The following is a 16,945-nucleotide window of genomic DNA, read 5'->3' as shown; positions in this document are numbered from 1 at the left end:
TCATGGTGCAACTATATGGGAAGTGATATTGGAAAAAGTTCAAACTTTCCATAGAAAATTGTGAGAGGATGATAGCTCGATGGGTTTTGCAGATTGGGGTGGGGGCGGTGGCTGGTGGGTGGCCAGAGCTGTAGAGATGGCTGGTGGGTGGCCAGAGCTGTAGAGATGGCCGGTGGTAGGTGATATAACTTTTATATATTTTTTACATAATAGTCCCTACACATAAGTTATCTACACAATAGGCCCTGGAAAATATGAAATGACAAAAATACCCTCATGTGCCTTGCTGACTATATTTAACAGAAAAAAATAATTGAGTTAGGGCTAAAGGACATAACGTACAACATTTTCAAACATTAAGTACAAAAGTCATCAATTTTAAAAGCAAAGGACACCGCCTGCAATTTGGTACAAACATAAAGGACAAAACTTGTAATTTACTCTATATTGAAAAAGACGAGTTATCAAAAGAAACTCAAGTGAGCTGCTCGAAGAAATGGATAAAGGCACAGGAAACATAATACAGGAAAACAAAATGCGTACTACATACTAGTTTTGTGACATAAGGCTAAGGGTGTAGGTGATATGAGTTATGGATTACCATCTAGAATGGTGGATGATGTGGTGGCAGGAATTAAACCATGGCAACTATGTACATCCTTTTCCTTAATTAGTGAAATATATTTTACACAAAATATTTTTTCTTCAAAAATGGGGATGGTGGTTTGGTCATTACCACACTATATAGGATGGTGGATTTAGATAGTGGATGAGCATGGAGTGACAAGACAGTGACATGAAAAGTAACAGGGATCTTGAGAGTCATGATCATACCCTATAACATAAGGGAATTGCCAAGCAACCTTAAACTCCCTCCACTCCTTCCAATCAGCTTGACTCAGAAGGTTAAATAAAAATGGATATAAATGAACATAGTTTATTAATTATTTAATTAATGCTAATGTATGGCTAGCTGATGTGTGCAAAATGTAACATATAAATTACATCAAATGAGGCATAAAACTAACCCTTTTTTAGTACTAATGTTGGAAAAACTGTGTTTTTGTCTTCCTTTTGCATTTACAGGACCAAATGAGCTTAAACAGCCAAAACCAACATAAACACAAAGAAAAAGAATAAACATGACATGCCCGAACCCTCGGCAGCATCCCCAAAGCAAAAACAAAGAAACGGAAGACTGACAACGGGGCCGTGTCCACTGGACACGGTCGCGTGGTCAGGTGCCTGCAGAAAAGACAAAGTTGTGGAAGCTTCTACGCCTACCACAGGGGCATGCCCAGCTCAGCACGGGGCGTCGTCAACGCTAAGATACGCAGAATCTTGCAAAATCTTGATAGTACAGATACGCTTCTGCCCACAGGGCCGTGCCCGCTGAACACGACGCTGTGTAGGGCCCTCTGCTGACAAATGCATTTAATGAAGGAAGAGAAAAGGCTGGCCACGGGGGCGTGCCCACTGGACACGGGGCCATGGCTAGGGCTCTGTGCAGAAAATAAATAGGGGTGCTTGGCTCACTTCAAAGGCATCCCTTGGCAAACTACTACTCTCCCACTTTGCCACCACTCCACCACCACTACACCACCAACACCCACCACCATCATCCATCATCCATCTTTAGAGTGTGTAGTAGTCTCGAGATCCAAGATTGATTGTAAGAGTTCTTGCCAATCAAAGGCCATGTTTTGTTAAGCCTCTTACATCACTTGGTGAAGACAAGTCTTTTATGTATTACTTTTGATTTTTAATCTTTTGGCACTTTTTATTTGGTTTTGTATTAATGACTTTAATAACTAGTTTATTATGTTGATGGTGAATTTTCTTTATCATTTGTCTGTGGTGTCTTGGTATTACTTTACTGTCGATATAAAGTAAAAGATTTACACCATTCATGTCTCTACGGTCTATATAGAGGCATGTTGGCTACCTGGTCGGGGGTTAAGGGAATGGTTTAGTAAGGTTCTTGCCTTGTTTAGTGTATATATCCTGCAAGGACCTGGGTCAAGCTTACTAGGACCTCCTTCAATACCCACTGGTATTGGATGGCGGGGGTGCGAACGGTTTGATCCCCTCATATGTAAACTACTATTAATACATTAAACTGGCTACTTGGGATTTTATCCCTGCTGACTCAAACCACTTAGCCGAGGATAACGTCACCTTCAAAAGAGGGGCCTACTACTATAACTAAGATAATCTCTTAAAAAGTCTGAAAGTGCAAAAATCATCAAAGGGTACTTAAAAGGCGAGTCGGATCCACGTGATTCATCTTGTCTATCTGCTTTTATTTTATTTTTATTTCTGCATTTTTAGTTTTTGATTTTTCATGTTTCTAACCATTTCTCAAAAAAATTAGATTGATTAGACATTGAGGATAAACCGGTACTAAAAGCTCTTGTGTCCTTGGACGACCTCGGTATCTTACCAACGCTATACTACGATCACGATGGGTGCACTTACCCAAGTGTGTGTTTAGTGTTAGTAGAATATCGTGTTTTATAAATTTAAAACTTGATTAACGTGTAAAATGGGCTTAAAATATCAATAAAAACATATCACACCTTACACACGCCAAGTTTTTGGCACCGTTGCCGGGGACACAAGGATTTTAAGAAAGCTTGAAATCGATGGCCTAATCATTTTTCAAAAACCTTTTTTAAAAATTGCGCGCACATTTTTACATTTTTAGGAATTTTTGCATTACAGTAGTCTGAACACGGGGCCGTGCTCACTGAACAAGCCCCCGTGCTGCACAAAAATAACAAAACACCCAGATACATAGTCTAACACTGGGTCGTGCTCACTGAACACGCCCCCGTGCTAAACCAAATCAGTAATAAATTTTAAAACACCCAGATACAGAATATAACCACGGGCCGTGCTCGTTGAACACGGGGCCGTGGTGAGCCTCTGTTTCCGTTTTTATTTTTGTTTTCTGATCCCGAGACTCTTTTGTGGTCTGCTGAGTGATTCTTATGGATCAATACTCAGGAGGTTACAACTACCACTATGAAGAGGATGATTATGAAGAAGAGTATTGTACCATTTGCAGTAATCCTCACTCATTACAATATTGTGACCTCTTCAAACCATCCCCTTTGTATACATACCATGAGGAACCTAGGCACGAGCCAACCACTTCATACACATACTATGAAGAGCCAAGATATGAACCTTCTCCCTCATACTCATATCTTGAAGAACCAAGGTATGAATCATCTCCATCATATACTTACTATGAGGAACAAAGGTGTGAACCACCTACCTCATATGGGTATTATGAAGAACCCAGGTGTGAACATTCTCCATCATATACTTACTATGAGGAACGATGGTGTGAACCCCCTACCTCATATGAGTATTTTGAAGGACCAAGGATCGAACTTCCGCATTTAAGCTTTTGGGATACTTATCCCGCCCACTTTGACGAACCACCAACTATCCTCCTCGTAGCCGAAAGAATAATAGAACACCTCAAACTATCGAACGCTACAAAAAAGAATCCCGCACGAGGGAAGAGGTAGTTTGCACTAAAGAGATATTAGTAGAAGAGGTAAAAATGGAAGAACAAGTAAGTGAAAAACTGACGCATGAACCAAACAACGAAAAAGGTAAGCCCGAAAACGCTAATCTTCAAAAAGAATCTAATTTTCAAGAAATTAATCTCTTAACACCTTCTTTCGAAAACCATTGTTTGGTACCTACTCATGCTAAGTTTTTGAAAGAGTTAAACAGTGACACTAAAATTGACGAAACGGTAAGCATTAAGTTAACAAACGATCAAACTACGCTAATAAAAGATGACCCATTTGAAATTAACATTACACCAGTTCCATGTTTCTTTCAAAATACCTTTATTAGTAATATTACAATTGATAAAGATCTTTGTGTTAATATAATGCCAAACTACATTTTTCTTTCTAACCGGAAAATAATAAAATCAATGGGAGTTGCTGAGGACGTGTTAGTGCAAACAAACCAAACGGTAGTCCCAACCGACTTCGTCATTCTTGATGATGCTCCACTTGTGTTGAGACAACCTTTTATGAAAACCCATAAAGCATTGATCAATCGGAAGCAAAACAACCTACCAATTGAATTAGGGGCCTATAAAAGATATGTCGATCTTGAACAATCAATGAAATAGCCAATTGGAAATGAAGACCCCCTAATTGAAGATGAGCCAGAACCACCCGATAAGGTGGATCTAGCCAAGGACCCTTATAAACGTGGCGCACCACGGAGGCATTCCGCGGAACTATCGTTAGTTTTAGATTAGTTTAACTTTTAAGTTTTCTAGTTTAGTCTTACTTTTCAGGAATAAATCACACTCGAAAAGGTGGATATTGCCAGAGGGACGTTAAAACTGCACCCCATGCATGAAAACAGAGCCTTCCGTCAGTTTTTCCATCATTTCAGAATGTGCATCATGGGGCCGTGGCCACCCAACATGCCCCCGTGACCAGGGTTCTTCAGAAAAATTTTCTAACAGGTAACAGACCACGGCCCCGTGTCCACTGGGCACATCCCATGGTCAACCTTCTATAACTTTTTGTTACTGGCAGTCAGACCACGAGGCCGTGCTCAGCCCACCACACCTCGTGTTCAGCTGCCCAGTAACATAAAAACTTGTTTTTAACATCCTTTTACACATTCAATCAACCTAAAAACTTATTTTTGGGACACATTGAGGACAATGTGTAATTTAAGTGTGGGGGAGATGCTAAAACCTTGAATTTTGCAAGTCCTAATAACAAGCCTTACACAAAACTCTATTGAAACCGCTAATCACCCCAAATTTTTTTTCAAAAATTTTCAATTTTTTTTCAAAAATTTTCATTTTTTTTTACTTGTCTTGGTTTAATTTGGGAATAACAAGTTCTAAAAAGGTTATATTTTTACAAATTTACAACCGATATCGTCGTGATAAAAAGAACCCAAATAAGAAAATTATGAAAAGGCATGACAAATCTAATTAAAATTTGATTATATATACTTGATCACATTAAAAACTCATTCCCACAACAAGTGAGTTTTGAGCCTTTATTGAGCATACATGCATATATCTTTAAACTAAATGCTCATTTTTTAGTTTCTTGTGTGAATAGCCGCTTGTTTCTTACGACTCTAGAACTTTCCAAGACGATACATTCCCGATCCTTACAAACTTGAACCCAAGTAAGTAAATGATGGAGGCATTGGGACTAACCCATTTTCCTTTCAAAACCATTATTTTTCATCTTTTTTATCACCTACCCAAAATCCCTCTTGTTAACCCCTTTGAGCCTAAACCTTTTCATTTCAAAACCCACAAAACAAACACCCTTTACCCACCAAAACCTTTTTCTTTTCAAACCCCTTTTGTTTTAGTAAAAAGCTCGGTTATCTTGTGAAAAAAGAGAGAATTTTGCAATAACCAAACAAGTTCCTCAAAAATCTTGTTTGTATATGCTTAGTTTGAATAAATGCCAAAAAAGGGGTTCACGACAACCGACGCTTTTTACGCTTTTCGCCATTTTACTAACCTTTAACCAAAACCACCTACCCTTAGCCCAAGTCTAACCCTTCCAGAAGTCCTCTTGATATTTACGAAGGTTTTTAGTTAAAAGGAGAAGGTTTGATCGCTTGGCAAGCATATGGTAGAAGTAAGTTCCATGCCGGTCTCGAGTGTTTCACAAAAATACATCTTCGGCCGAGTGTTGAGTGATCTCCCGTGAGGTATGTGAATTTGTATATAGATGGAATTTTAAAGAGGCATGTTATGCCCAAACAAGTACTTTTCCTTATGAAATGTTCTAAATAAATCATAACGAATAGGATTGTAAATAGAATAAAAATAAAACCCAATAAAGGTCTTGGATTCCCGACACTCAAGACAAGCCCAAAACTTCTCTTCTACCTATCCCATTTGGGTGTGGCTTTAGATTCAAGTGTGGGAGTATTTGATGTGTGCAAAATGTAACATATAAATTACATCAAATGAGGCATAAAACTAACCCTTTTTTAGTACTAATGTTGGAAAAAGTGTGTTTTTGTCTTCCTTTTGAATTTACAGGACCAAATGAGCTTAAACGAGCAAAAGGAACAAATATACAGCCAAAACCAACATAAATACAAAGAAAATGAATAAATGTGACATGCCCGACCCCTCGGCATCATCCCCAAAGCAAAAACAAAAAAACAGAAGACTGACCACGGGGCCGTGTCCACTGGACATAGGAGCGTGGTCAGGTGCCTGCAGAAAAGACAAAGTTGTGGAAGCTTCTACGCCCACCACGGGAGCGTGCCCAGCTCAGCACGGGGCGTGGTCAACGCTAAGATACGCAGAATCTTGCAAAATCTTGATAGTACAGATACGCTTCTGCCCACGGGGCCGTGCCCGCTGAAAGCGGGGCCGTGTGGGGCCCTCTGCTGACTAATGCATTTAATGAAGGAAGAGAAAAGGCTGGCCACGGGGGCGTGCCCACTGGACACGAGGTCGTGGCCAGGGCTCTGTGTAGGCTATACATAGGGGGTGCTTGGCTCACTTCAAAGACATCCCTTGGCAAACCACTATTCTCCCACTTTGCCACTACTCCACCACCACTACACCACCAGCACCCACCACCAACACCCACCACCACCATCCATCATCCATCATCCATCTTTAGAGTGTGTAGTAGTCTCGGGATCCAAGATTGATAGTAAGAGTTCTTGTCAATCAAATGTCATGTTTGGCTAAGCCTCTTACATCACTTGGTGAAGACAAGTCTTTTATGTATTACTTTTGATTTTTAATCTTTCGGCACTTTTTATTTGGTTTTGTATTAATGACTTTAATAACTAGTTTCTTGTATTGAAGGTGAATTTTCTTTATCATTTGTCTGTGGTGTCTTGGCATTACTTTACTGTCTATATAAAGTAAAAGATTTACACCATTCATGTCTCTACGGTCTATATAGAGGCATGTTGGCTACCTGGTCGGGGGTTAAGGGAATGGTTTAGTAAGGTTCTTGCCTTGTTCAGTGTATAGATCCTGCAAGGACCTGGGTCAAGCTTACTAGGACCTCCTTCAATACCCACTGGTATTGGATGGCGGGGGTTCGAACGGCTTGATCCCCTCATATGTAAACTACTATTAATACATTAAACCGGCTACTTGGGATTGTATCCCTGCTGACTCAAACCACTTACCCGAGGGTAACGTCACCTTCAAAAGAGGGGCCTACCACTTTTCGCATTAATAACTTAATTAATTATCTTTCAATATTCCAACCCTTTGGGATTGTATCCTTGCTGACTCAAACTACTGGGTTGAGGGTAACGTCACCTTCAAAAAAGGGGCCTACTACTATAACTAATATAATCTCTTAAAAAGTCCGAAAGTGCAAAAATCATCAAAGGGTACTTAAAAGGCGAATCGGATCCAAGTGATTCATCTTGTCTATCTGTTTTTATTTTATTTTTATTTCTACATTTTTAGTTTTTAATCTTTCATGTTTCTAACCTTTTCTCAAAAAATTTAGATTTATTAGACGTTAAGGATAAACCGGTACTAAAAGCTCTTGTGTCCTTGGACGACCTCGGTATCTTACCAACGCTATACTACGCTCACGTTGGTTGCACTTGCCCAAGTGTGTGTTTAGTGTTAGTAGAATGCCGTGTTTTATAAATTTAAAACTTGATTAACGTGTAAAATGGGTTTAAAATATTAATAAAAACATATCACACCTTACACACACCACTAGCCCACTTAGTAAAGACATATACATCTTAAAGGGAATATTTTAGGTTTAAACCTTAACAAGGACGTTTAATTTAAAATTATATAGTAGGAGCAAACTTTGCTATTAAAAAATGGGAGTTAATATTCACACACCCACAGGGGCGCAACTTTGTGGGGAGCGCGACCCACCGAAGAACTTTTTGCTCAGTAGTGTCCGGTATGTAGTTTTCGTATAGAATTTCTTAGATATATATGTTTTCGATCCCCAGTTCTATAATTTTTTAGGTATATACGTTTTCGACCACCGGTCAGAAATCTTAAGCTTCGCCATTACACATCCCTCTGTCTATCAATCTCTACACATACATAAATCATTCAATTAAACTTTTATAAAATTAACACCATAACTTTATTGAGGTGACAGCAGTTCTATATCTTGTTATATGTATATAAACAAACAAACAATGGTCCAAGGCCTAATTGTCTTTATACCAATGAGGATTAAAAGACAAGAGCTAAATGCATTTTCATTGAATGTATGGTATTAAAATACTTGGAAAAAATAATAATTGAGTTCATGGGTTACCATTGGCAATAGCTACTCCTGTCTGGAATCTTGGTCAACATGACTGGTCAAACTTTGACAAAATCATACCCTTGATCTTGAAAAAGTAATATTTTTCTTTTTATTTGTTTTGTTTCAACATTTTTGAACTTATAACTTCTCAAAAGCTAACTAGTCTTTTTTTTTAACCAAAATCTGTATTCAATCATATGTTATATACCCTTTTGAAAAAAAAATATATATTATTTCAAATAATGACTTCATTTTGGATGGCTTCGCAAAATACATAACTGACTTTTTATCTAATTTTAAAAATACCTAAATTTCAAATCAGGTATAATTAAAATGATTATATAGTCATTTACTTTCAGTTAAAATAAAAAAAAAGCTTGTATCAATATTTATATTATTTTAAATGATATTTGACATGTTTAGCAAATTTATATATATTTCTATTTATTTTGAGGCTAAAGTAATATGTTTAGCGTTTGCAATTTAAATATGACAGTTGCTATATAATAACTTGATTATGACGTTTCTTGCTATTAATAAAGTTTTATGTTAATATATTACGTGTTGATCACTTAATATACCAATTTATATTAGATATGACTCATCACATTATTTTTAATGAATTAATAAGGTTAATACTATCGTAAAATCATCTTAAATTTGTACGAAAAAATATGTCTAAAAATTCACTTGTGTTTTTATCTATTTCATGTGATTTTATGTTGTTAAAAATAGCTTTATGACAAAGTCTATTCAAGTTTGTATCATATAAAAAAATGAAGTAAAAAATAGCTTTGTGACAAATATATGTTAAATCAACGTGGTTGTAAAATTTAAGAGAAATTTTATTCAAGTTTGTATCATATAAAAAATTGAAGTAAAAATAGCTTTATGACAGGATGGCGGGACGATTGACCTTATAAAACTCTTGCCCTTCCTTAGGGACTCTCAATGTGAACTCCTTCTGCTAAGATCTTGCATGGGGGTTGTTAAGTTACTTTTTGGGTTACGGACTTGTCAGTCCCATTTGATGGTGGATGCGGCATTCCGGTTTGATGATGGCCTCCGATAATAGAAGACGCAGTCGTGGGTGGTGGCCCCTTCTTTGAAGACCTCCAACGGCGTCTGGCATCTCTGCCAATGTGTATAGGTGGTTTGGGCCTACTCTCAGCTCGAGATGTTGGGGTTTATAATTTTGTGGCGTCCAAAACTCAATCTTGGGAACTACAGGATCATATCCTTCGAAACAGTGGGGTTGTCGGACTCGACCGGTACTATCTGCAGGCGCTCGAACGCTTAAATGTCTCTCTCACAGACTTTAATATCGGCGGTTTCTCTAACAAGGACACCGCCCACTCGAAGCCACAAAAAACTTTGGCGAATGCTCTGTTTAGCAAAATCGCTCAAAGCCTGGGAGAAATTTTTGATTTGTCATCTCGCCAGAAGGCGATGTGGGAGTGCATGAAGGGTCCCCATGCTCAGGAGTTTTCGACCGTTATCCCAATTGAGGGGCTGGGACAATGTATGTCAGCAGTAGAATACTAGGCCATTCTTAAATACCAGCTGATGATCCCTATGTACCCAAAAGATGAAACCTCCCCGATATGTCGTAAAACTTGTATGGATAAATACGGAGAGCACGCAGTGCATTGTAAAGAGCTCCTTGGGTTCAAATATCAGCATGACTGGGTGCGAGATATTTTGTGGGACATCCTAAGAAGAGCTGAGATTTCGGCTAAGAAAAAGGCTCCAGTGAATTTCCTTCCGGACCATATGGAAGGGAGATCTACTCTGCAACAAGCAGATCTGCTCGTCTTTAGTTGGGCTAGGGGAAACATGCTTGTGTGGACCTCACGGGGGTTTCCCCTCTGGTTGGTTTAAGAGAAAACGGGTTTGTAGCTGCACAAGCAGCAAGAAAGGCAGAATCGAAGAAAGTTGATAAACATGCTAAAGCTTGTGGAGAGAACCAACATGTTTTTGTCCCTTTTGCCTTTGACACATTTGGCTCCCTAGCTCTAGAAGCTATCCAATTCCTGACCAGGATCCAATGGGTCATCCACAGCAATTGCTCAGCCTTAAGAGGCAATGTTTTGTCTTTGGTAGATTAGGGTTAGTAATTCTGAAAGTAAGGCAAGGTTTTGTCTTTGGTAGATTAGGGTTTGCAATTCTGAAAGAAGTGGTGGCACAGCTTGTTACCAGTCTACCTTCTGTTTTGATGTAACTTGACAAATATGAATGAAATAAACTGACCCGAATTGAGATTTTGGATAAAAAATAATAAAAGTAAGTACTTGTATAATTAACTTATATACCATAGTTAGTTCAATACCTACAAACGTGTATATAGATATGTACTTAAAATTGTGTCTATGTTAAGCCATCTATAGTGGTCATGACTCTCGTGACCATCATGACCCTCCACGTCAGTGTCATGTAACTCACCTCTAATCCATCATCCAAAACCACTAGCCCCTTATTTATTTTAATTTATCTTTGTCTAAAGAAAAAATAAATGATTTCTTGAAAAATGAAAATAAGGACCATTGTTGCCATGGTTTAATCCATACAAACCATGATGGATCAAACAAGGGGTGGTGTAGCCTTCAATTCATGTTCCTAAGTGGTGAATCATATCTCAATCATGACCCCATACCCTTTAGCCTATAGGGTGTGTAGATTTTGATTATAGAAAAGATTAATTACCTAATTATAATCCAAAAATTTCTAATTTAGAGGATGGATTTTAATACAGCAACAATTGAATAGTAATTAATCCGAAAAACTAGCGTGATGTTGTATATAAGAACATTCACATTGGAGACATTTTGTAGTCTCTTTAATAGAGAAAGTTTCATAGAAAACTAAAAAAACTAAATGACCATTTATATTCAAAGGCTTACTATTCATCAATCAATGTATAATATTATGAGTGTATAATGTATAATATAATGTATAATACCCAGAAAAAAATAAGTATTTGTGAGTGGAAATTTTTAAAAGATAAATAAAATTTGGAGGGAATGAGAATGCTTTAACATCAACCAACACCAAATTTTGCAAACCAAGACTAACTGAACAAGATGGTAACACTAAAACGAGACCACCAAAATTAAATTGATGGAGATCGACACCCTTGGTCCCCAATGGATTTTTACCCCTAAATTTATGGATGTATATAGTCAAAGTCAGCTTTATAAAGTTGAATTGAATTGGTCAAAATGGGTGAGCAATGAGTAGAGAATGCTTCCTGTCAACATTCAACAAGCGAAGATGGGGATGTTTCAACTTCTCTCCAATTCTTTATTCAAACAAGAAACAAAACATTTTCTTTTGTCAACTTCAACCCACCCAAGACTTCTAGTTACATAACCTTCACTGCATTTTCTCTCTAATTTATGCTTAGTAACCATCAATTTAGTTATGAATATCTTACATTCTTTACTAAAAATTTACTACTTTTAATTAAGAGTTAATTACTGTTGTCGTCCCTGTGGATTATAAAAAATCACTATTTCAGTCCATTAGTTTAAAAATTGTGATTTCAGTCCCTGTGGTTTTACTTTCATAACTATTTCAGTCCCTGTGGTTTCACTTTCGTAATCATTTCAATCCATTTATTTTGTAAGTACACGGACTGAAATGGTTACGAGGTGGACTAAAATGGTTACGAAAGTGAAACCACAGGGACTGAAATCGCAATTTTTAAACTAATGGACTGAAATCGTGATTTTTGACAAACCACAGGGACGAAAACAGTAATTAACTTTTTAACTTAATATATTCACTAATTAATTTATGTATTACGAATAATAAAATGGTTTATAAATATTTAATGGTTAAAATCGAATTCGCCAATGTATATACATAATAATAAGAACTAATCTAATAACCTTTTAACCTTTAATCTAGAAAAATATGAATTATGAGAAGAAAATTTTCAAGCACAATTCATCATTTGTATAAAATTGCCAGAAAAATGTGCCTAATATATAGTGGCATTAACATTTACATCCGCACAATTCTTTCAAGATCATGCATTCTTGCAACAAAAACAAAATACAAATGGATTGAAACCCTCAAACCACTGATCATTCATGTCCTCTTGCAATCAAATCAAGTCCTTCGGTTCGACTCTTCACGATCCGATGAAACACTTCTCGAACTTGTTTCTCCAACGGATCCAAACCAATCTTTAAACTTCCATGAACAACCCTCAATTCATTTGCTCGTTTCCTAACTTCTTCTTCCTTGTCTACCCCAATCGGAAACTGAATCGAATCAATCAATTCATTCATAAAGTTTGCAGCTTTTTCAATCGCGAAAATCTCCTTTAACAGCCCACAACTGTTCCTCCTTTCCCTCTTCTTCGCCTCATCCAAAACCCGCTCGTGCAGAGACAAAATCGGCGCTCCCCACACGAACGTTTTAGGGATATTGAAATGAGATTGCAACCCGCGATCCTGACAAGGGATCGCAGCCACCAAAGCCCACATCACAAACAAGAACACACAACTCATCGTGTAAACAACCAATGCAAGCCCGTTAGTAGCCGCGATTTCATTCGCTTTTGGCGGGAAAAAGTTATTCCCAATTGCTTGGAGCTGTTTCGAGGCCGACCAGGACCTCGAAACACTCCAAGACAAGGATCTAAAATTCTTCAAAGAGTTAACTCTCTGCGAATCCTTCTGATACCGCCCAAACGACCTGTTCCTATGGGCAATATTCGCGGTTGACGTATCTTTCTCATCTAGCATCCCAATCGCTAGATCGATCAAACCCTTTTTCGCTCGTCGAATTTGACCCTCTCCAAGACTCTTCTTATAATCCAAAGCACACAACACAATCTCCAACTGCTTTTGCCATTGTCTAATCTGCTCAATCCCATCTCTAATGGCATTACAAACATCCAAACCTTTCACACTCCTTTCATAATAATCAGAAACTAATTTATCCAACGGTTGTTTGGCAGACTTGTTATTAAACAATATAGCTTTAAACTCCTCTTGACAACATAGGAAAACATCTAGCAACTTTGATATCCAACTAACAGATAACAGTTCATGTGAATCAACCGCAGATAGATCATGAAATCTTTGAGTTACCTGCCGTTGAAAAGCGTCCACTTCGGTTGATTGATTAGGGGTTTCTGGGTCGATTGAGTGGACAACTGGATCACGCTTCATGCTCAGAATTGAACGCCCGAAATTTGTGAAGTTTGGAGATGATGAGCCGTGATAATCTGTTCGCATTTTGTTGTCACATTAACTGAAGAAAGATTGAAGCTTTTTGCAGTGGGAAGTTGATGGGAGTGACACAAGTGAGGTCGGAATTGTAGAAAGTTAAGGTCTTTTTCAAGATTTTGATGAAATTTGGGATTTTTTTCAAGATTGTGAGAGATGGGTTTGATGGAATTTGAGATTTTTTTTTTGTGAGAGATGGGTTTGATGAAATTTGGGATGTTTTTCAAGGGTGTTTGTGCGCCTCGGTTTGAGGTTAATGAAGTTCGCCTTTAAAAAAATGGGTTTGATGAAATTTTGGTTTTTTTTTTTTTCAAGATTGTGAAATGGGAGCGATGAAATTTAGTTTTTTTTTAAGAATGTGAAATGGGTTTGAAGAAATTTTAGATTTTTTTTTTCAAGATTATGAGATGGGTTTGATGAAATTTGATGTTTTTTTCAAGATTGTGAAATGGGTTTGACGAAAAATAGGGGATTTTTTTAAGAGTGTGAAATGGGTTTGATGGAAGGGGGGGAAGAAGGTGTTTATTTGGGAGAAAAGTTGAATTGGGATGAAGAGAGGGTTTGAAACCCAAGTGGGTGAGGGGTTTTTATACGGTGGAGTGAGAGAGGTTGTGGACCGCGTATTTTGAGGTGTGTTGAAAAGTGTAAAAGAAATATTTTTGGTTTAAATTTATTAGTTTTTAAGTTTAGTTTTTAATTAGGTTTAACAGTTTTAAATTTTTTATCTTTTTTTTCTTAACAGTAAGTTTTTTTTTATTATTTTGTTTGTTTTAAGGTTTGTTTTGTTTTATTTGTTTGTTTTAAGTTTTTTTTTATTAATTAGGTTTAACAGTTAGTTTTTAAGTTTTGTTTTAATTTTATTTGTTTGTTTTTTTTATAGGTAATAACCAACCGGGTGACGGGTTTTGGTCCAAGGTATTGACCAAGTTTCTCGCCATGATGGACCAAGGCCCGTATAGAGATATCGACTCGGTTTCCTCGAAGTGGCGAAAATTGAACTCGAGCGTTAATCGGTTTTGCGAGGAGTATAACAAATTATATACAAGTGACCGTCGTAGCGGGTGGAACGACGAAGATGTGTTCAAAATGGCATTGGAAAAGTATAAGCAAAATAATCATGGTTCCAACTTTCCTCACGTTCGCGCGTGGATGGTTCTAAAAAACGACCCAAAATGGGCGCCCATTCCTAACGAGGTGGCGATGGCGAAACGCCAAAAAACTTCGGAAACGGGTAGTTTAAGCGCCGGTGGATCGGACGCGAGGTGTCACATTAACTTAAATGATGACGCCGACTATGACGAAGACGAGTATAACGTACGTGAGCCCGAGCGTCCACCGGGCCGAGACAAAACAAAAAAGGAGCGGGCCAAGGGAAAAGGAAAGGAAACGGTGGACCCGAACATGGTTGAGTTTATGGAACACCTAAAAGTGTACAACGACATCTCGGCCCAAAAGACGAAGGCGAAGGAGCGGGCCGTCGAAGAAAAAAGTCGTGCATCGGACGAAAAGTTAAAAGAGAAAGTCCGATTGTCGAATGAGAAAATCCGAATCTCCGATGAAAAAATTCGGCTTAAGGAATGAGAAATAATGACGATGAATGTCGAGGACGAACCCGAGCCGAAACGTTCGATGTTGAAAAAACTACAACACGACATCATGAAAAAGCATCAAATTATTTAACTTTATGTTTATTTTTATTAAGTCTTTTTTTTTATGTTTATGTTTTTTTTTAATATCTATGTAATGTGGGTTTAATATTAATGAAAATATTTTATTAGTATATTTGTCAAATGATAAAAAAAATAAAATACTAAAAAAATAAAAAAAAAAACATAAAAAGTGGTGAAGGACTATGACTAGGATCATCCTACCATGCCTTATAGTTTTGGAGGATGGACCATCTTAGAGAGGAATGTGACGTGGCGCCTACGTGACGGATCATCCTCCAAGGATGGTCCATCACCATACCATGTAGTCTTAGAAATGAGAGAGAGACATTTTCTTTGGGGCTTTACATTTTCTTGGATGACACACTACTTCATTAGTGTTATACTAAATTAGAATCATAGTCTAGTGTAATTTTTATTTTTTAAACCAATTATACTACTCACATAAACTATGAAAAACGGATGGTAATTGTGGTAATCATGTTGGGTGATTTGGAAAGTTGGGAAGAGAAGTTCAGATGATGGAATTTTTAGGAACTACAATCTTTGACCTAGGAGAATTGGGTGAAATTAAATATCTACTGTTATACTAAGTTAGAATCATAGTCTAGTGTAATTTTTATTTTTTAAACCACTTATACTACTCACATAAACTATGAAAAACAGATGGTACAATTAATTGTGGTAATTACATGTTGAGTGATTTGAAAAGCTCGAAACGAAGTCATTTTCGTCGGAAAGAGAACTTCAGATGATGAAATTTTTGGGGAGCTACAATCTTTGGCCAGGGAGAATTGGGTGAATTTCAATTTCGATTTATAAATGTAATGTTTTCTTCTTGTAACATTGAGTGAATATCAAAGGTGTTGGCTATGTTGCTAAAACCTCAATGGTAACATCCGACTGTAAATATTTGGTGTGGATTAAAAGTGGAAATTTGCTGATAAATTTTTTTTTTTTTGAGTTAATTGCCAAAATCGTCCTGTGGTTTGGGCACATTTGCCATTTTCGTCTAAAATAAACTTTTTGTACCATTTTGCCCCACACGTTTGTAACTTGTTGCCATTTTCATCCAAATGCCTAACTAAGTTACTTTATACCGTCTGATGGGGTATTTTTGAAATTTCTCAATTAAAAGAGGGTAACTTGTAATTATCTTTCAAGATATTATATCAGTCTTTTATAAGCAGATATCAATTATAATAGCATAAAACCCAAGTTTCAACTAATACAATTAACACAACAACGAATCGGTGAAGAATCAGCAATCTTAAAAGCAAGTTTTGAACAAGATTTTTTGTTAATGGTCAAAAACAAGTTACCAGAAAGTGGTACTGTACGATGACAACAAATAAAGCAATTTCAACTTTTTTAGTAAAAACTACTTCTTCCCCAGAAGAGAAACACGCACAGCTGCTAATCAAATATTGAAGCTGATTATAGCATGGTTCCGTCGTTTACCTGATGTTGCAGCTGCTAATTGTTGTTACTGAATCGATTGGAGACCCTCTGTGTTCGCCGAATCTTTAATCGACAACAATTTGCTTGATCGGAGTTACGCCGCCAGAGAGCCTTCACGTCCGCTGGTTCCTTCTATGACTAATTCTGAACTGAAATAGTCCAATCGATACTGCTCCTGTCCGATTGCTGGCTTATCAGCAATCTTGTTCCAATACTGTTGATTCTTCACCGATTCGTTGTTGTGTTAATTGTGTTAGTTGAAACTAGGGTTTTATGC

The 16,945-nt window shown here is 37.3% G+C and overlaps 2 protein-coding genes across 2 annotated transcripts; one reads left to right on the top strand and one right to left on the bottom strand.

The window, feature by feature from the left end:
• Positions 1-12,234: 12,234 nt before the first annotated feature.
• LOC110915810 lies at positions 12,235-14,106 on the bottom strand. The gene has a single exon (XM_022160563.2). It carries the CDS (start codon positions 13,547-13,549, stop codon positions 12,389-12,391), a length of 1,161 nt encoding a protein of 386 aa, XP_022016255.1. The 5' UTR covers positions 13,550-14,106; the 3' UTR covers positions 12,235-12,388.
• Positions 13,818-15,121, top strand: LOC110890280. Its single transcript, XM_022137883.1, has 2 exons — positions 13,818-13,821; positions 14,421-15,121. The coding sequence occupies exons 1-2, from the start codon at positions 13,818-13,820 to the stop codon at positions 15,119-15,121; spliced, it is 705 nt and encodes a 234-aa protein (XP_021993575.1).
• The last annotated feature ends 1,824 nt before the right edge of the window (positions 15,122-16,945 follow it).

This window comes from Helianthus annuus, chromosome 2 (genome assembly GCF_002127325.2).
Source record: "Helianthus annuus cultivar XRQ/B chromosome 2, HanXRQr2.0-SUNRISE, whole genome shotgun sequence".
NCBI lineage: Eukaryota > Viridiplantae > Streptophyta > Magnoliopsida > Asterales > Asteraceae > Helianthus > Helianthus annuus.
This window is presented reverse-complemented; position numbering and strand designations above follow the sequence as displayed.

Coding starts and splice junctions, on each gene's coding strand:
- LOC110915810 (XM_022160563.2), bottom strand. CDS start 13,549: ATGCGAACAGATTATCACGGCTCATCATCTCCAAACTTCACAAATTTC.